At 37.0% G+C, this 21,933-nt stretch overlaps 1 protein-coding gene across 1 annotated transcript in view; it reads left to right on the forward strand.

The window, feature by feature from the left end:
• Positions 1-388: 388 nt before the first annotated feature.
• HFM1 (helicase for meiosis 1) overlaps positions 389-21,933 on the forward strand; it is a 60,172-nt gene continuing 38,627 nt past the window's right edge. Inside the window, exons 1-13 of the mRNA XM_070939405.1 lie at positions 389-486; positions 1,082-1,194; positions 2,370-2,448; positions 3,926-4,173; positions 6,406-6,453; positions 7,103-7,173; positions 8,557-8,689; positions 9,682-9,833; positions 10,302-10,379; positions 10,460-10,612; positions 15,252-15,622; positions 17,318-17,361; positions 17,452-17,553. Coding sequence (XP_070795506.1) covers positions 389-486; positions 1,082-1,194; positions 2,370-2,448; positions 3,926-4,173; positions 6,406-6,453; positions 7,103-7,173; positions 8,557-8,689; positions 9,682-9,833; positions 10,302-10,379; positions 10,460-10,612; positions 15,252-15,622; positions 17,318-17,361; positions 17,452-17,553 — 1,690 coding nt within the window. The remainder of the gene's footprint in view (positions 487-1,081; positions 1,195-2,369; positions 2,449-3,925; positions 4,174-6,405; positions 6,454-7,102; positions 7,174-8,556; positions 8,690-9,681; positions 9,834-10,301; positions 10,380-10,459; positions 10,613-15,251; positions 15,623-17,317; positions 17,362-17,451; positions 17,554-21,933) is intronic.

The raw sequence follows: 21,933 nt of genomic DNA on the forward strand, positions 1-21,933 counted from the left end.
GAAATTTGGACTGTTTTATTTGGAATTAAAGTGATCTCTTATCAAGAACAAGGATTGCCTCTTTAAATTTAACCAAAGGCCTCCCAGTTTTTCTAAAAAGGAAATGAATCCTGATTTACTGTGCTTAGTTAAATCATTAGGGTAAATATTTTAAATGATACTTGTTTTAATAGTAGATTATAACATTTATATTTTTGGTGAATATGTCTATATGGTGCAGACAGAGTATTTTAAATTAAAACATAACAGATTAAAATAACCTCAGCAATGAAGCTCTTTATTATCACCCACTATCCTAAACCTCCTCACAAAGTGGCTATGAGAATAAAATGGTGGGTAAAGACACTGAGCATAAACTGACATGAAATACATAAATATTGTTTATTGCATGTTTTTACAGCTAACTGAAAATCAGATTTCAACAATGACAGAACCTGCCTTTTCTTTAGATAACTTATTTTTTGAAGGACCAGGCACAAAGCAAATGTAAGTTGACTCAGTGATGAAAAATACTGATAATTTAAAATATGGTGTCAATATTGGCAGCTGAGTAATACAGTATTGGCTGAATACAGAGCCAATCATGTATCTTTCTGAACAATGAAATACCAATCTCCATTACATTAATTGAACATCGCTGTTTAAAAATTGTTCTTTTAGAAATAATTTAAAGCTGTTGCTTTCATCCTTTAGATTCTATAGGCTATACTGATATAGCTTTGAACATTTATTCCACAATAAATAATTTGTTCTATGTTATATTTAATACTTTTTGGAGTGTCAATTAACTTACAAATTCATTCTGCATCTAAATTGTTTCCACATATAATATAGGTTAGTTGTACAAGCAGAAAACCTGTGGGCTTTGGAATTATGGCTGCCCACAATTGGCCACCACATAGCAAATTCATAATTAACGGAAGTGGGTTAACATTAACAGAAACCTTAAATGTTAAACATAACACTTTTTACTCAAGTGTAATATAAAAAAGCAAATTTAGAAGTCAATATGTTTGGTTGTTTCTTAGCAATTTGGATGGAACATCTTAAAGGATTTTTTTGTGTATGCATATTTTGAAAGGTATCTAGAAAATGAAGAGCCAACAAACTGGGATCTTGCACCTGTTCCATCTGTTTTTGAAATTCCACCCACTCAGGAGCTACAAATGGATTTTGCAAAACTTAACCCAAAAGGTATAATCTGTGACTAGGATTAATATGACAACTCATAAAAGTTAAAATAGAAAATAAAATTTAGTATTTTTGTTTTAGGGAGCTTGCCTTGATAACCACAGGAAATTAAATCAGGGCAAATATAGATAATATACAATGATGCTTCTGTAACTCCATTTAATAATCCTATTTGCTACTTATTCCAGGAGAAAACTTGCTATTGGCATCAATGGTAATACTTTTCCTTAAACAAAACACCCTCTGAGCTGCAGCACAAAGTTGTAACTGCTCTAGGAAGCCCCAGCCCAGAATGCCATATGAAGTCGCAGCTGACCCAGCAGTATGGTGCAAGCTGCAGCTGCCCCAGGAAGCTCTAGTTGCACCAACTTGGCAATGCCATGTGAATCCATAGCTATCCCCAAACGCTGGAATTACCCTACCCTGGCCGAGCAATGCAGTGCAAAGCCCTACTGCCTCAGCCCAGTCCTGTTTGCTCTCAGTGCCCTGCCGTCTGAGGCTCTTCCCAGGCCACCCTCCACTCTCTCTCCCCAGCCACTTTCTTCATCTTCTTGCTCTTGCTACTGACTAAGCACACCCTGCTTGGCCCTTTGTTGGGTAGCTGATGGTCACATGCAAGCCTATTATTATCATTCTTGTGGCAATTTATAAATTTAATTGAATAAAATAAATATTTTTAAATTATACTATATGATATGTGCTTTGGGGTGGAAATCAGCTCAAAAATGGTTCATTTTGAACAGAAGGTTCACATGTGCTTCAATGTACAAATTTCTTCTGAAATGTCAGTCTATAAAAAGAGGAGGAATCCCTTTCTTTTAGATTTTCTTAATTTTACTGTGGTGTTCTGAATTTATATTTTAAATTGAAATCAAGTTTGAATTTATAATTTGCTATATATATTTTGCAAGATTATGCATGACAGATGCATATAAGATATACAAATGTGTTATCCATGTAAAGTTTTTAAAAAATGAGTACAATATAATCATTATTGAACTGACAGATTAATGATAAGCATGATATTGTGTATTTTTAGAAGACTTTTTACAAAGAGAATTATAGTAAGTACAGGCTAAAATTGGGGCAGGAATATAACATTTTGGGGGCAACAGCTTGGAATCGGATCCATTGTTCTCTATGTTTTGATTAGAACATAAGCAGAACTTGTCTTATAGAGTCCTTTGGAAAAGAAATATTAATTAATTTTCCAGAAGAAGATGATAATGAAAGTGTTTACTCAACATTCAGGAAAAGGTATGATTCTATGCCAATTTTAATAGTTATCAGAACTATATTACTATTCTTTTGAATGTAAAATATCTGGGAACAATTTTTTAGTATAGTGGTTGGATTTGCCTTAGGCAAAACACCTTTTATAAGAGTTTAAACCAGTGGTGAAATCCAGCAGGTTCTGACAGGTTCTGGAGAACCGGTAGTGGAAATTTTGAGCAGTTAGGAGAACCGGCAAATACCAACTCTGTCTGGCCCCACAGTGGGGTGGGAATGGAGATTTTGCAGTATTCTTTTCCTGCCATGCCAACCAAGCCATACCTACCAAGCCATGCCCACAGAACCAGTAGTAAAAAAATTTGGATTTCACCACTGGTTTAAACACACAATTTAATTTGTTATTTAGTTAAAAAACAGCTGATTTGCCAAATGTCTATGGAGATTCTTAATCATCCAAGTCATGGTCGTCCCAAAGATGATTTTTCTAAAAGGCAACTGGACTTCCTTGTTTTTTTCCCTTTGAAAACATCCCAAGAAAGTTCCACACCAGTTTACATTCTGATTCTGAGAATACAGATAAATCCCCAAGTGATCTCAACAACTCTCAGATAGCTAAGTACTGACTCCCAGAGTTCTAACAACTAGATGACTGCAAATAATATACGGTAAATCCTTCCATTCCCCACCAGTCAATTAGAACTGAAGAAGCTTCTTGGATGAGAAGTGAAATGTTTCACCTTTGGGACAACTGATTTGCCATCACTCTTCAATTTGCTCACAAAGACATAATCCCATGGCATTTTACAGAATATAGGTTTTGTAACCCAGTCTTCATAGAAGTTAGTCATAAAACTTTTACTACATGAATGGGAACGTAATATCCCATTACTCTGGCATTAGAAAGTAGTCTTTGGTGATTTAGGACACTAGATTGACCTTTTTCAGGAATTCGTTCTGAAAGTCTATGTAACTTTAAGATAGGTAGAGTTCATTTTAACGTGAACTTGATGAATCATGATTCTCAGTTCAAAGAGGAATACATATTTTTTAATGTATAGCAAAAATTGAGTTTTTCCTTCATTAAGTATCCAGATATAAACAATGTAATGAAATGAAAACAAGAAAGGAGTAAGTTAGAATGAAATATTTTGTTACCTTCTGTTTTCTTCTTCAGTTCTTTGAAAACTTTGAAATGCTGCTTCTTGCAATATCCAAGTTATATAATTTTTCAGAAGCTCAGTAGAAATGGATGTTATGGTGGGCTGAAAAAGCAGATATATGAGAGATGATCTGAGTAATACCTCTCAACAAGAGAGCATACAATAGTTACATGTACTGCTAATGGACCAGTCAGCTGAATTATCAAAGTTATATAATTTGTTTATAAGGTTTTAAAATTAATTATTAGAAACAATGCAACAGAGCAAATATATATAATTGTCATATAAAAAGATGTGTGTGTTTATGTATATTATAAAAAAATCCTTTGCATTCCTTACAGCTTATTTAAACCAGCTTCTTATACATATGCAAATAATGCCAGTGCAAAGATAGAAATGGATACATATTGCAATATTATTAACAACAAAGAGATGAAAAAAGACTTATGGAAAAATAATATGCAGATAGCCAAAAATTCAGATTTTAATTGTCTTTCTATAAATAATACTTTTTCTGCTTCTGCAAATACAAAAGAAATTAAAAAAGCACCATCATTTCCATGTATTTCAGAGATCTCTAGTATGGAAGGTAAATTATATTTTTTTCTACACTTTTTCCTGCAAAAGGTACTTAAATTACAGTTCTCATGAATAATGTATGTTCATGAACAGAATCAGATTCAGAAATACAGGTTAATCTATTAAAATTATGTAAAATAAAAGTTAGAGTTAGGGCTACACTACTTATGTAGAAAGTGAGTTGGATAAATTAGGTAAAGTAGATAAACCCAAATTAGGAAAAAAATGAATCACAAAAAAGTATACATAAGTTAGATAACACTGAAGTCATTATAATAGGGTACAAGAAAATGCCAGTCACATAGAGTTGAATATTCCTCTATTTTAAGACCAAATAGACAAATTGATGATGATTATTTGTACCTTCACATATTCTTTTCTCTTTTGCTTCCATTCTTAAAGTTTAATCTAGTTATATAGCCATGAAGAAATATTAAAGTACAAGTGGTCCTTGTTTAATAGCCACTCATACAGTGACCATTCAAACTTACAACAATGTTGAATGAGTGATACAGTAGGCTAGGAGCATCCTGTGGTAATGTGATCACCATTTGTGACTGTATTGGCAAGCAAAGTCAATGGGGAAACCGACAGGAGGTTGCAAATGGCAATCACCTGACATGCTTAGCAATAGCATGGGATTCACTTAACAATAGCAAACTGAAGTGCCAAAACTTGTGATCTCATGTGATTTCAGTTGCCATCATTTACCCAAAGCTACTTGTATGACATTTAAAAAAACCTCTAACTGTGTGGGGATTTGGGGTACAGTGCTACCAATTCAAAGACATACTGTATTTTTCGGAGTATAAGACGCACCGGAGTATAAGACGCAGCTTAGTTTTTGGGGAGGAAAATAGGGGGAAAAAATCTGCCTACCAGGTATTCATCTGGCTAGCATCCTTAATTTGGTCAGCTTTAGCACATTAGTTTGCTGGTTTTTTATCCCCTGCTTCAGGATAAAAAACAGCTTCTAAGGCACAGCTGAGAGGAAGCAGCAATGAGAAAAGCAGGCAAAGCACGGAGGAGATTGCTTCACTCGGCTAGCGCCTAATTAGGGCTGAAAAAAAGCTTCTAAAGAACAGCTGAGAGTTGGAGAAAAGCATGGAGATCGCTTCACTCGCTAGCACCTCTTTAAAGCACAGGGGAGAGTCGAGGGAGCAGGCAAAGCTGGGAAGATCGCTTGCTAGTGCCTCATTAGCGCCTTGTTAGGGCTGAAAAAAGCTTCGAAAAAGCTACATTCGGAGTATAAGATGCACCCAAATTTTCAGCCTCTTTTAGGGGGAAAAATGGTGAGTCTTATATTCTGAAAAATATGGTATGCCTTTTCTGTCTTAGAAGTTTACTTGATAACAAAGTATGGAAGGAATAGTGTGAAAGCACAGGTGATTACTTACAAAATCCTGTAAAACATGAAGGTTTGATTATATCAGAAAAGCTTTGTTTAGAAGCACCCATCATAGAAGCACCCAGCAACAATTATAAAATTAAGTTAGGGTTAGAAATTATTTACATTGGAATAAGAATATATTTTATTTATGCCTTCAAAGAAGCTTTTTACAAGCATTACCTTCTTGTAAACTACATTTTGTGAATATGTTTGTTGTACTGTATAAAGCATGGAATCATAATTTGCAGATTTCAGATCAATACAAAACACTTGTCTCACCAGATAACCCTTTGGAAAATTTTAGCTATCAAGCAAAACTATTTTGTTTTCATTTGATAGTCCTTTCCAGTTCATGTTCAAAAGCTGACTGGACTAAATGTTAAAAGTTTCTCCAACACTGGAAATGGCATACTTGTTTATCATACCAGGAAACAGCTGACAAGTAACTGTCCTTCAACACTTTGTTGCTATTCCCAGCATTGGTTTCCTCTACTTACTTCACTGATGGGGCTAACTTCAACCACCACACACCAACCAACATCAGTGTTACATCATTGCCAATGGGATTACAGCCTGTCCTCAGCATGTCTGTTAACCTAGCAAGCTGTAATATTGGCAATTTTTATTGGCAATTTTTCATGCTGTAAACATAAGATTTGTACAGATTATCAATATTTAGTTTAACCTCTTCCAGTGATTGATTGCACAACCAAGTACAGCTAAGTCAGAATCTAACCTATTATGTTTTTATTTGTGCTGTTTAAATAAATATTGACTAAGATCAAGTGTAATGTGTATGTGAATAAGAAAGAAAGAAGATTAAATCCAACATTTGTTTTGTTTTGTTACTAGTAATATCTAAAAATGACTCCGTGGTTTTGAGGCCTGTGACTGAAATCCGTATCCTTTTATAAGTTATTGCTATAATTATATAACATTTCTTGGATGTAAATAATAGCACTTTTAAAATCCAAAAATTCATCATGTGGCTAAGGGATTCCTATATATGGCTGCATAATATCGGGAAAGCTAATTGAGCAAACTCATCATTATACCAAGGGTCATGATCCACAAGGTTAATAATAAACATCTCTGTTATTCATAGATTGAGGTACAGTACTATTATATGGCTTTAGTGGTCCACTAGCATTGCAGGATCATTGGATTAGTTTACCCATATAAATGAATAATGTTTACATTTGGTAACTTAATCAGTAATTTTATAAATATTTACTTCAGATTTTCGTCAAGACATCTGTTTTCTTTCAGTTTTTTCTTGCATTTTCTCCTTTGTTTTAAGACCTACCCTGTTTTCCCCAAAATAAGATATCCCCTGATAATAAACCCAATCAGGCTTTTGAGCGCATGGCAATAAGGAAAAACACTTATTTCAGAGTTAAAAAAAAATATAAGACAGGGTCTTATTTTCGGGGAAACATGGTATTTTATGAAATGCAATAAATGTGGAAAATTAGAAGGTCTTATTCTTATGTTTAGATAAAATTGTACCCATACTTCACTAAAATGTCTCCTTAATACAAGTTTTAAGCCACACAATTTAGAAATATTTTCAAAGAGTTCCCTTATTTTAATTTTATTCAGTCTAAGGCTTTGGATGATGTAAGTATGACCTAATTATTATAATATTGATATTAAACTATTCTTACATTCTTGGGAAGTAATTATAACAAAAACTAAAACAAAATGAATAAATACCCAGAAGTAGCCTTCCATCCTTAGCATCCAAATGCACTGCAGAATAGTAGGATCTTAAGCACTTTCTTCAAGACCAGGAAGTTAGGGTGAAAATGCAGCATCACCCTATATGCTCCAGAAATTTGCACGTTGTTGTCTTCTATCAAAATATATCTCCACTAGTATTTATAGCAGCATGATAAAATCTCAACAGACTTCCTTTCCTGCAGCCCATGCTACAGCAACAAAGAAATAAATATTTTTAGAGTATAATGAGTAAATTTATAAGATACCTTTTCCAAATCTCTTTAGATGTCATAATTGCCCAAAGCTACAATTGAATGAAGTTTTTAATTTAATAGGATCTACCTTTTGATAAACATTATAAGATCATACCGGACAATATTGTCCTGCAATTTTTACAGGACAATAACATATTTCAAACTCCTATATTGATAGGAATGTATATGATTAACAATTTTTATTGTATATTTGTAAAGACAGATTAAAAATTAAAGACATTTATCTGCCAAAAAGACTCAAATCCAGGAAGCCCCCACTGGCACTTGCACAACATCTCTCCAACAACTTTAACATTGATTCCTAATAGAAAATCAAGTGGGGCGCTGAATGCCCAGACATAGGTAGACATATAAATGACTGCACAAAAAAAGGTGCCAAACTTTGAACTACCATGTCAACAATGGACAATCCTGAGTAGGATTTGTACCTCACACTGCATCTCCCAGCATTCTTTATATAGAAGGGGCACAGTATCCTCCCCTCAGTATGACTGAAGGGTCCCATGTCAAACTAGATGACATTGTGACCAGTTATAAGTGAGGGAATATACCTGTCCAGTATCTGATTTTTTAAATATAAGTGATGCTGCACTACAATGGTTAAATAGCCTAGATATTGATACTTGAACATAGATCTTTTTAACATTTATGTTTTATTGTGTTTTACTAATCTAGGTGAAATGTTAATATATATTGCTAGTCCATGTACGGTATGTCATGTGCTAAATAAATAAATAAATTACATATTTTTTTTCTCCTATGTGCACTATTTCCTCCTAGGACTTGAGAACTGGTTTTATGTTAACAATGGTGTTTTACACCATGCCACATAATCATTTTAAATACCATATATTCTTCACAATTGTTCGGTGGCAAATGCAAAGAAAAAAAATTCTGGTTTAGGCTCCTTTGCTTCTTACTTTTTTTAAAAAGTGGGTTTTTTAAAAGTCAAAATGGATGTTGTTGGCTGCTGTGCTATATTTTACTATTTGTTACTATTTTGTAGATCCTTTACACAGACAGAAATTTTGTAATCTGCGCACCAACTGGTTCTGGAAAAACTGTGATGTTTGAGCTTGCAGTTACCAGATTATTAATCAAAGTGCCAATACCTTGGTTAAATATTAAAATTGTATATAGTAAGTATACTACTTGTTAAAATTATTATTACTGCTCATAAAACTTTTTTGTGTTTGCTTGTTTTGGTTATTGCATGTAGCCTTATGGCAGCAACAAAACTATGTTTATATATTTTAATGATGATTTATTTATTTATTTGTTTTATAGTTGTGCATGATGTGGTTTTGATTTATCCTTTCATAAGTCTTGCTTTGGAAGGCCTCTTAGGCCAGTAGTTAGAAAATTAACTATGCCCTTTCATGACACGATTCAGTGGGTAAAGTTGCAGATATAATCCTCCAAAGCTTAGTCTTCTGGTCTAAACTTTGCTTCTGTCACTTTATACTGGAAATTCTTCCTGCAAAGAGAAAGGTGGCCCTTGTTTTAAGCAGGCAGTGATATGTAATGATTGGGTTGCGCTCTTTCTACAGTGCACAGAGAGGCAGAAATAGTTCTGCTCAGAGATTTCCTTTGCTTTCATTGCCTTTTTCTTTTAAAACATTTATTTTATTGGTTTCATTAGTAAGGAAAATAAATCCAGAAGCTCCAAATTTGGCAAATATTTTTTGTACTTTCTAGTGGCATCAGAAATAGGAACTTGAATCCAGTAGTTGCAAGGTCTCGCCTGGTCCTTCTCAATATGTTACTGTACTGTCATCAGAATAATTGCCCTTTACTGCTGACAGTGAAAATATGGCAAAGTTAACAAAAAAGAAATCCATAAGATATAACGGCAGCACAGCCAATCTACCCAAGAATGGAGAATTTCTCTCTTTAAATGTTGATTTATTAAAAAATTAATATGTCAACTAAACCATACAGTTAAGGTCAGTGAAAGAAGTAGAAGACATATACTATATGAAAAATCATTGGAGTATAGCCCTAAAAGGAGTTGGGACATTCAAAGGAATTTGAAGTTGTGACGGGGGGGGGGGAGTAGAAAAGTATTGGAGATATTGTACTGGAGTTATTTTATGGATGTTTTGTTCTCTCACACTTGTTATTGTTTTAGTGGCTCCAATAAAAGCTCTCTGCAGTCAGCGCTTTGATGATTGGAAAGAAAAATTTGGACCCATTGGACTCATCTGTAAGGAACTAACAGGAGACACAGCAGTGGATGACTTATTTGAGATACAGCATGCTCACATTATTTTGACCACGCCAGTAAGTTTCAAAAATGGGTTAATGTTGGTTTGTTCACTAGAAATATTCAGTACTGTTCAAGTTATATTTTTATGTTTAGAAATAAGTCTGATCAGTCTCCAGTTGATTTATCTATAGTTTCACTATGAATTGATCACATGGCATGCATGAGAGGCTTCTTTGCTGCTGCGTAGAGTAGCATCAGCTATACAATGATTAAATCTGAAAAGTGAAAATGCAGCATTACTTTGTACAATGCATTGGATTACTCTGAAATTCTGTTTGAATTTGATCTGTGGTAATTTTTTTAAAATAAAAATGCTGCTAGCTTGAAATAAAAATATATTGAAATAATTGTTAGCATTTATAATGTTAAAGCTGATTGCTAGGTGTAGTAATAATAGTGATTGACAGTACCAACAGTATTTTAAACCTATAAAACAGATGATTTAGATTGTACTACAATATTTTTTTTCTATTATCCTTTAGGAAAAGTGGGATAGCATGACTAGAAAGTGGAGAGATAACTCTTTAGTTCAGCTAGTGAAACTTATTCTCATTGATGAGGTAAAGTAGTAACTGATGACTTAAAATGTAACAATGGAAAGCAGTAGATGTTTTATATAGAGCTGTATTTAATTCCGTAGGTACATGTTGTAAAAGATGAGAGCCGGGGTGCTACTCTTGAAGTTGTGGTCAGCCGGATGAAAACTATTCAGTCTTCTTTCTCACAGAGTTCTAGCTCAGTATTTCCCATGAGATTTGTGGCAGTTTCTGCAACAATTCCAAATGCAGAAGACGTAAGAAACATGAATTAACTTTTCTTTTTATACATTATACTTTATACTTAAGATTTCAAAAAGATTTTTTTCTCTCTTTTCAACTGCTTGCTATCCAAAATCAAATATCCTAAAAAGAAAGGAAAAGAAAGGACAATTACTTTAAATTAAAAAAGCTATGCTTGATTGGCAAATTTTGTAGTTTTCTCATATTTTTTTAGTAATAATAATAATAATAATAATAATAATAATAATAATAATAATAATAATAATAATGGCCTTTATTGTCATTGTACATCATGTATACAACAAAATTGGTTTAGCCTCTACTGGTGCAATCCATAACAGAAAATACAAGACAAGAATATAGATTCAGATTAAAGTGCTGGCAATCTAATGATTGTGTTCCAAAATGCATTGATGGGTCATAAGTTTGTAATGTATGTACTTAGGTTTCCATTTCACATTGCCATCTCTAAATATTCGATTGCTTATTACCACAAGTCAGTGTCAGCTCTTAGCATAAGATAGCATAAACATAGCTAGACCTGTCCCTTCAACTCTTCCTGTACTAGATTTTTGCATAATAGGTCCAATATGTTACAATTCCAGTGTCATTTTTACCTGAAATGAGAATTCTGGATGATTGTTATATGAACCATTTGTTTGTTTTATGGGCTATTCATAATATGATCAAGAGTTTTCTCCAACACCAAAGTTCAAAAACAGCAAAAACCTTTTCTATCCAGCTTTTTCAAAGTCCAACCTTTGCTTCCATAGCCTGTCCTGGAGGAAACTATTGCTTCCTCTTCACAGCACTTGAATATTTTTTTCAAAGCCTCGAGTGCTATCTTACCAAATAGTTGATTCATTTCATCTTTTGAAGCTCAAAGTGTTGAGCTTTCCTACGTCTATGCTTCAGACAGTCCATATTCCCACAATAACTCTGTTTTTGCAACTTTGTTTTTTTTTCTTGTGTGGCAACATTAGCAACTAGATTTCTAGAAAGCTTTAATCTAGCTGAGCCATAAATACCATTAGTACTCCAAAAATCCCAAGCTTTTCCTCAATAGAATATTAAGTGCCATCCAACCTGAAAGAGCCAGCACTATATCATCAATTACTTTATTTTGTCTATCCACGTGATTTTCTAAGTAAAATGTGTGTTTATCATTGCTTTCTTTCACATAGTATAAAATTATCCATTTGCTATTGTCACTAAAATGATCATCCACCACCAGCATGTTCCTATACTGCTGCTGCTTGTTTAATCTTGGATGACCCTTTTGGGACTTGGCCAGTGGTGGGATTCAGCCAGTTCGCACCACTTCGGGAGAACTGGTTGTTAACTTTCTGAGCCGTTTGGCAAACTGGTTGTTGGAAGAAATCATTAAGGCAGAGAACCGGTTGTTAAATTACTACCACCACTGGACTTGACATTGTTCACTCCTCCCTTGCAGGAACACTCCCCATCATAATGACGCAGCACAGCAAGACTTGAAGGGAGAATTATATATTCACAGCTTCATTTTCTTCCTAAAACCTCAGTCAGCAAGGCTTCTGCATGAATTTCAGTCCAATAATATATAGTTTGGTAATTCACATCCTGATCCTTTCTCCTGCTTTGGGGGAATCCATTTGAGCATTTCTGCTGTCAGCACCTATTTTCCAGGGGACACTTAATCTGGTGTCCATGCCATGAACTACTGCCCTTGCAGCTTGTTCCACTGGTTAAGAGCTCATTCAATCAGTTTTGTCCCTCATGATGTCTAGCCTGAATCTGTTTCACTGAAGTTTTAACCATTAATAAAGAATAAGTTCATCTCTCTTCTATGACAGCTCTTCAGATATGACATGCAGTCACTGTCATATCTCTCCTGATCCTCTAATGCACCAGACTACTATATTTTAAAACAAAAGAATCTAAAAGCAAAATTTAACCCTCATCTTACTTAAGACAGAAGTGATTTCTCTCACTGTGCTCATCCAGCTAGCTTGTCCTACCGTGTTTCCCCAAAAATAAGACAGGGTCTTATTTTCTTTTGACCCCCGATATATGGCCTTGCCTTATTATCGGGGGTCTTATTAATTTTGAGGTGCAGGACCTCAAAATCTTGGCCCCAGCAGGTGGACTGATGCCAGAGCACCGACCAGCTGCTCTGCCGGTGCCGCTCGGGCCGCTGTCTCTAGTAATCGTGGCAGCTGCCCAATGCCCAGAAACTTTTCTTTTCTTCCACATCCCCCCCCCACTCCCATAAAATTGACAGGGCTCGGTTGGGTAGAAGGATGCCCCAGAGGAGGGTCCCGAGTCCAACTCCTGAGTCGAGGCAATGCCCGGTGCGGAGCAGGTCAAAAGGGAAGTGAGCGGGGCTCACCTGGCGTGGGGCACGAAGGCCAACAACATGTGTCTTCTCAGGCTCGGCCGTGGCTGACATCGGCTGGCGCCTCTCTGGCTAGCTTCGCCAGGCTCCATGGCATCCTGGATGAGAAAGACTCTGGAGCACGAAGTGGGAAGGAGGTGGATTTTCTGGCAAGCCTGTATGCAAGCAAGCTCCCCGCGATTGGCTTTGTGTGTGACAGGAGGGCGAGGGGGCAGGAGAAGTGTTGCGGGACAGCCCGGGGTTCTTCTCTTCTCCCACCCCACTTCTCCAGTTACCAACCAAGGAGGCTGGCTGGGCTGGGTTGAGCTTTCATGGTCGCTCTCAAAGCGGCCAAGGGCTGGGGTGGGGGTCTCCGCCCCGAGGGTTGCCCGGCCAGCCTTGCCGAAGTTCTCCCGAGCCCCCCCCCAGCCATGGATGGGATGGGGGTTGGTTGCAGCTCCTGGAGCCTAAGCGGAGAACAAAAGGACGGCGGGAAGAGTTTAAAAGAGAGAATCCAAGTTCTCAAGTTACACACCGCTCGGATGGGAGGAAAGGGGAGCAGGAGAATAAGTGCTGGCTTGGATTGCAAAAGCCATGGACTGGCTTTATTCCCTTCCTCTTGAAGAACCTGCAAGGCAAACAGGATATCTGGGGTTTGGGCGAGCAGCAGAATTCTTGCTTCTCCACCTCACCACCTCTCCCCACTTGCCACTCCCCCTTGCCGGCTGAGATCAGCAAGCCAGATTTGGGGAGCTGAACGCGCTGCCGCTGCCCAGGAAAAGAAAAACGTGAGAAATGGGTGCTCTCACAGCACCTCCTCTCTCTCTTCTTCTCTCGAGTGGCAGCTGTGTGTCCGGCTCACCGAATCTGGCCTGCTGATCTCAGGCGACAGCGGCTCTCATGTTCTCCCTCCCTTCCCCCCCTGTGCATACATTTAAGTATTGAGGGGGGTATTTTGGGGGGGGTATTTTAGCACATGCACTCGAAAGCCCAATTGGGCTTATTATCCAGACATGTCTTAATTTCTGGGAAACACTGTAAATAATCCTGATTCCCATATCTTGCAGCCTTCAATCAGAGTTGTAAAAGCACTTCCTCTTAGCTTCTCTTGGCTCCCTACAGATTTTTGGTTTATGCCTCAATGCCTTATCTTACCTCCAATGCCAAAATACTTTGGCCTGCTTTTACCATGGGGCCTACCCTGATCATGTGGAAACTTTTATTGTTCCTGCAAATAATGCTTTTATGTTCTCAAAAGATTTTCTTGGCTCAGATGTGTTGCCCTTCCACACTTGCAGAAGAAATAGTTATCTTTGCTATTACTACAATCTATCCTGCTCGAGCATCTCTTGGTTGTGTGTTTTTCCTGGAAACTAGCCTATTGAACTAGTTGTTCAACCATGTTGTTATTTTTCCAGTCTTCATTTTACTTACATTTTTTTGCAATAGAAAAAAAATCTATGTTTTCTTTCCATTGGTCTTTTCTGAGTGACCTGCTTCTTTTCACGTCTAGTTACCTCCCTGGTATTTGTCTCAAAATAACTTTTTTTAAACAGAATGGGGAATTTCCTCCTGGTTTTCCTCAGGAAAGTTCTGTCAGCATTATTGCTACCTGCCAGCGGCCAGAATACCAGAAACAACATAGTATTTGTCCTCTATAGCTAAAAAAGAAAAAGTTATCCCAGTTTGCATGTATACATGCTTGCATTTATAGTCATGGATTCTCCTGCCTATTTGCTCAGGCATCTAGGATATGTGTACTGGCTATCTGGATGAATATGGAAGAAGGAACTGTTTGCTATGTCCTACTTGAGTGAATAAAGGATCACTCATTTACTACATTCATAATGCTTATTTCCAATTCCTGTTTTGCATGGAATAGCCAATAAATCAGTGCAAGTGATTTTGAAATTGTATTATTATTTTTTTTTACTGTTATGCCAGGGATGTAGTGATTGAATATTATACAGAACATCTAATGTCTTGGATATAGATAACATTCTCCACTCACTCATCTTCATATAAAGTAGGAAACACTCTATAATAGCAGAAAGATAGACCTGTAGGCAGTATTTAGCTGTATTAGCTGGTAAATCTTGGTAAAAATTCTGGAACAGTACTTTATATTCATGACACAGACAAGCACACTGAATACCCAGTACAGTAAATCTAAAAATATTTGTGCCAGTGGAGCTTTCATGATTAAAGTACAGTTCCTCTTGAGCAAGTCCTTTCAGGACTGCAGCCCAAGGCATTTTTTTTCCAATTTCAATCCTAACATGTTTTCTTTTCCTTTAAAGATTGCAGAATGGCTTTCAGATGGCAAGAGGCCTGCTGTATGCCTGAAAATAGATGAAAGACACCGTCCAGTGAAGCTGCACAAAGTTGTGCTTGGATTTCCCTGCAGTAGCAATCAAACTGAATTCAAATTTGACTTAACACTTAACTATAAAGTAGCTAGTGTTATTCAAACATATTCTGAACAAAAGCCAACACTTGTGGTATGCGTGACAATTTCCCCCTTAACAATTGTCATTGTATATTTCAGAATTATCATAAACAATGGATTTTCTTATTTACAGTTCTGTGCCACAAGGAAAGGAGTTCAGCAAGCTGCTTCTGTACTAGCAAAAGATGCTAAATTTATTATGACTATAGAACAAAAACAAAGGTACCTTGTAATGCAGGCTTTCTCCTGGTTACAACATATGCATAGTCTATATGTAGCAAAACGTGTGCTTCTCATCAATTTATATTGGACTGCTATAGAATCAGTACCCCCAAGGTGTTCACATGTAGTGATTAGATAATGAAGTGAATATTTTTCATAGGACTATTTCAGGGAATGCAAATTAATAGCATCAAACCACTTACTTATGATGTAATTAAATTCATCCTTTTGTAAAGTAATTGCTTTTGGAATATCTAAAATAAATTTATTATTATTATTTATTAATTCAATTTGTATGCCACTCCTCTCCAAAGACTCAGGGTGTCTCACAATGCATTTAAAATCATTATAAAAAGCATTTAAAAATTAAAAACATTAAAACTCATTCACACCATTCATGGCCGGATCTCGCCGGATCGCGAGAGCAAGATCAACAGCCCCAGGCCTGCCGGAAAAGCCAGGTCTTCACCACTTTTCGGAAGGCCAATAGAGTGGGGATGGTCCGGACCTCAGGAGGTAACTGGTTCCAGAGAGCTGGGGCAGCCACAGAGAAGGCCCTCCCCCACGGGCCCGCCAGCCAGCATTGTTTAGCTGACGGGACCCGGAGGCGACCAACTCTGTGGGATCTTACCGGTTATTGGGAGTTATGCGGTAGAAGGCGGTCTCAAAGATACCCTGGCCCTGAGCCATGTAGGGCTTTAAAGGTAATAACCAACACCTTGAATTGTGACTGGAGACCAATAGGGAGCCAGTGCAGCTCGTGGAGAATTGGTGTAATTCTCCCAGCCAGCACGCGCGGCTGCATTCTGGACCAACTGTAGTCTCCGAACACTTTTCAAGGGTAGCCCCATGTAGAGCGCGTTGCAATAATCTAACCATGAAGTGACAAGGGCGTGAGTGACCGTGAGGAGAGCCTCCCGATCCAAGTAGGGAAATCTCTCTGTGCTCTGCAGTTGTCATGTAGCAGATATCAGCAATTAGAGTATTAGTGCTGAATATTTTCATTGTTTTTCCAGTCTCCCTGTAATAGTCTTAAAAATTCCTTAAAAATACACTTCAATGATTTGCAGTCAATTTCTTGAAGCAGTAATTTTACTGCTTTAATTGCATACTCCATATAAATATTTGTATGAGTACAGTAAAGGTATTTAATTTATTTGTTATTTCAATTTTATAGTTGCCCATCTCAAATTGATGATTTTGGGTGACTTACAATTAAAATTAAAATTAAAAAAGTATAAAAATATAAAATAATACAAAACCATATAATATTTATATAACACAATTCACAACCAAGGTATAAAAAAAGCCAACAATACTCAACAAAACCATTGTATAGATTCTATTGCACAGCCAGGTCTCCAAGCCTCGCAAGAAACTATGTATTCATTGAAGAATAAAGAAGAGTGCTGGTGTGAGAACAATTTTTAATGAGAACAGCTTTTTAAAAATGGAAAATTTATTTGTAGCCTTTTCTGAACTAAAAAAACATTTATTTATTGGTGTCATGAAACGAGTGAAAATATTTTAGACTTATCAGGTGATAAATGGGGTTCTCCTATTTTTCATCCCAGTCCAATTCAAAGTTTATCATGATGAAATCAAACAGGGTAATCTTTAACAAAAACTATTACTTTTTTGTATTTATTTAATGACTTATTGCAATTGCCATATTTTCTTGTTCTCTCCTTGAAGATTACAAAGATCTGCAAATTTAATAAAAGAAGCCAAGCTTAGGGGTATGTATGTTATGCTAATTGGAGAAACTATAATTATTTCTGTATAAGGGGGAAAAAAATCAATGTTTCAAGTTTGAATTTCATTTGTAGATCTCCTCATTTGTGGAGTTGCTTATCATCATGCTGGAGTAGAAGTGTCTGATAGAAAAACAATTGAAGCAGCTTTTAATATGGGAGACATACCAGTTCTTTGTGAGTACAAGGCATTTTAGAATAAAAATATTTTTTTATAACTTTATTTATAGTTTTTTCTTTGACATACATAAGTGCTTAGTGAACAGTGTATTGTCTGGGTCAATTTACTTTATACACAATACTGATAAAAATAATGCTATTTAGGTATACATGGTAATAATCTTAAAACTTCCAACATTTATGTATACATAGTAATTATAATATATTATTTAGCAGCATACATAATATTTTCCCAATTTCTAATCTCTACCTCTATTTTCTAACCCTTAATAAAGCAAATCCCATATTAAGAAGTATACTGTATCTATCCATCATCTCTTGCCCGTTTTAGTATTTCAATACTTATTGACTTCTTGACAAATCTCCCATGCTCCTCCCTTGGGATCTTGTATCCTCTTACATCACTCATATTTAGTCTAAGTATATCATCTGCCTCTACATCTACCTCTTGCTGTCGAATCTCTAGAGCACCCATCAATAACTCTTTCATCACTTCTGGGAGATCTTTCTCTTTGTCCTCTTCTATATTTTGACCTCTTAAAGAGTAATCTACCTGTTCCACTTCAAGAATTTTTACTATCTCTTCCGTATCTTTATCTGTTTGTATCATTTGTTGATTTATCTCCTCTATTCTTTTCTCTTCTCTTTCTAATTTCTCCTCTATTTTCTGAATTTTTTGTTAATTTTTATTGTCATTTGCTGAGGGTTTCATAGTCTCACATCTGTATCATGCATCAGTTTCTTCATCTCCCTATGGTTCCTTGTCATAGCTTCCTGAATACATTGAAGCTTCAATAGTATTTCTTTTTGAAATGTATGTTTTTCCCTGTTGTAACATTTTGCTTTAATTTAATGGGCTAAAAGTTACTCAATAATTCATCAAAATCCCAACATCCCAATTGTCCAGAACACCAATAAGCCAATATTAGAAGAATTTGCTCAATCCCGGAACTGTTCCTCAGAATCCACAATTTTTATGGTCCTCAAAATCTGCCAATTTACTCCCTCTGAGTTATCCAAATTTGTAGAAAAGAAATTTTCTTCTTTTGTCTCATAAGATGTTCTATCAAACAATATTTATAATCCAGAATGGCCCACCAAATTTCCCCATGTCTCATTAATCCACAAAGTCAAATGTTCAGTTTCGAGGGCAATTCCTATTGTTTATAATCCACATTACTTTGAAGATCTTCAAAAGGCTCACTAGTTACTCCAAAACAGCCAGAAAGCAAATAGATGTCGAACAAAAAACAAAAAGATGGTCTTCCAGGTGTTGTTTGCCTTTCACTTTGTTTCCCTTCTTATCAGTTCTGGCTTCCTGTCAAGGTCTTTTCCAGCCATGTAGTAGTATAGTATCTTTTTTCACTAGTAGGTGGCATCCCAGCTCTAAGTACCAGCATTAAAATGAAATGAAAGATATAAGTGGCTTGTCAAATGATCAAAAAGTCAATTTTTCTTTATGCAATTTCTTCCAGTAGTCCAACAATATTATCAGCAAATTAAAATCACTTTTAACAGTATTGCGAGTTCCAGTCCAGTCTTTCTATATTTTAAAACGTCATAGTCTTCCATTAAAATTTCATTTCTCTTGTGAGTCTATAATCTTTATATGCTAACTCACCACTTTTTCAGCACTTTGGAGAGTCTTTCAAAAATTCTTTTACTTGGGGTTGAGTTCCTAATATAGAAGTTGAAAATCACTCACCCAGTTCCAATCCTCTGTTCACAAACTGCTCCAGCTCATTAGTATTTCTTGTTCGATTGTCCCAGCTTTGGTCTCTCTCTTCTTCATTGGTCAGGAGGATGCTTTGGATTGAGCTGGGGAGACGCTGCTCTCCCATGATCAACAAGGGGTCCCTCCTTTCTTCATCACCCCTCCAGGGTGACTTTAGCCCCTTAGGGCCTCCTAATGAAGAAGAATTGGCCCCGCTACCCACAACCATCTCGCTGCAATGCCAAACCGGAGGTTTTTCGAATAAAAATAATGTTGATACTTTATTTCTTTAAAAAGTTAACAGTCAACCTGTTATTGAATGATTAATTTGTTAATTGATTGATGGGTAGAATTTCTTTATGACAATCTGTTCCTTTAAACTCTCCCAACAATGCACTCCTTGCTATTGTAACCATCTTGCAGTTGGTCATCTTCTTCTCCTTCCTTCCATTTTCCCCAGCCTTAAAGTTTTCTCCAGACAGCTAGATTTTCACAAAATATATCTAAAGTAGAATAATTTGAGCTTGGAGTTCATTTTTTTAACTGGGATAATCTTAAAAAACCTTAATTTGTAAAAATGGAATTTATCATGATAGTTTATAAATGTGGTATGGGGGCAGCATGTTTATTTATTTTATTTTATTTATTTTATTTTATTAAATTTGTATACCGCCCTACTCCCGAAGGACTCAGGGCGGTGAACAGCCATAAAATAAAACATGTAGATACAAAATTTAAAATAGAGATAAAACTAATTAAATAAATTTGGCTGAGACATTTTAAAACCCCAATAAATTAAAACCAAATTTAAAATTCCATTTAAAAAGAGGAAAAAGTTTAGGTCAGGCCAGCTTGATGGAATAAAAACGTCTTAAGCGCGCGACGGAAGGTACGCAGATCCGGAATCCTCCGTATCTCCGGGGGGAGCTCGTTCCAGATCGTAGGTGCCCCCACAGAGAAGGCTCTCCCCCTGGGGGCCGCCAGTCGACATTGTTTGGCCGACGGCACCCAGAGGAGCCCCTCTCTATGGGAGCGTACTGGTCGGTGGGAGGCTATTGGTGGCAGCAGGCGGTCCCGTAAATAGCCAGGTCCTAAGCCATGGAGCGCTTTGAAGGTGATAACCAAAACCTTGAAGCGCACTCGGAAGACCACCGGGAGCCAGTGCAGCTCGCGCAGGAGAGGCGTTACATGGGAGCGCCACGTTGCTCCCATCACCACCCGCGCGGCCGCACTCTGCGCCAGTTGGAGCCTCCGAGTGCTCCTCAAGGGGAGCCCCATGTAGAGAGCGTTACAATAGTCCAGACGGGAGGTGACGAGGGCATGAGTGACCGTGCATAACGAGTCCCGATCCAGAAAGGGACGCAACTGGCGAATCAGGCGGACCTGATGAAAAATCCTCCCGGTCACGGCCGTCAAGTGCTCTTCTAAAGACAGCCGTGAATCCAGGAGGACACCCAAGTTGCGAACCCTCTCCGTGGGGGCCAATGCTTCGCCCCCAATAGTCAGCGATGGCACCAGCTGACTATATCGGGACGTCGGAAACCACAGCCACTCGGTCTTGGATGGGTTGAGCCTGAGCCTGTTTCTCCCCATCCAGATCCGTACGGCCCTTTATCACTTTTTCACTTAATAATATTGAAATTAAGTCTCATGATGAAGTATTCTGTTTTTTGCACTTTTATTTTATTTTTATGTGCTGTCATTTTTAATTTTTATTATAACTATAAAAGTCCAAAGTTGGAAAGCTCTGGGTGTCTAGATTTCTGAGAGGGCCTGTTGGTAAATTAATAATTAGTTTTTAAAAATTGCTATTCAAAATTATCTAAATGCAAAGGCAACACAGTGTGGAAAAGTAAATGGTTATGACATGAAGAAGAGGGCTTAGAGTCAAATTCCTATTTTGTTGCAGATTTTCTGAATTTTAGTTTGGCTAACTAACTTCTTATAGATATTTCATTACCAAAGTAGTAACATTATCAGTGTCTTGACCCAAACAAATGGTGTTTGTTAAATTTTATATGTGTAAACTCTGCTACCTTGTTCAGAGCCCTGACCATATTAGCTAATTCAATAATGAAAAATTGGAAGAAGAAACCAAGATCAGCAAACAGCAATATCTCAAAATTTTAACCCTGAGCTACACATATCTCCATTTTCTAGCCTTTTAGATGTATATGTCACTAGTCGACTAGATACTTACACAGTTGCTGCATATGATATATGCAAAATGAAATGTCTTATTACAACTTGACATAATATTTGAGTATACTTGTTTAAAATAACAGGGGTTGTGTCAGCAAAATATAATATATAATGTTATAAGATGGAGAATTGAATGAGTAAACTTAAAACTTTTTTCTCACTTCATTGTATCAAAAGGAAGAAAGTCTAGTACCGTGATGGCGAACCTATGGCACGCGGAGCCATATCTGTGGGCACATGAGTGTTGCCCTAGGTCAGCTCCAGCGTGCATGTGCGCACCGGCCAACTGATTTTCGGGCCTTCCAGGCCCACCAGAAGTCGGTAAATGGGCTGTTTCTGGCTTCCGGGGAGGGGGGGCGGCGGGGAAGACCATTTTTGCCGTCCCCTCAGCCTCCAAGAAAGCTCTGGAGCCTGGGGAGAGTGAAAAATGGGCCTCCCGGGCTCACCGGAAGTCGGGAAAT

Source organism: Pituophis catenifer, unplaced genomic scaffold, assembly GCF_029215685.1.
Source record: "Pituophis catenifer annectens isolate HBS135680 unplaced genomic scaffold, rPitCat1.0.hap2 SCAF_3, whole genome shotgun sequence".
Taxonomy (NCBI): domain Eukaryota; kingdom Metazoa; phylum Chordata; class Lepidosauria; order Squamata; family Colubridae; genus Pituophis; species Pituophis catenifer.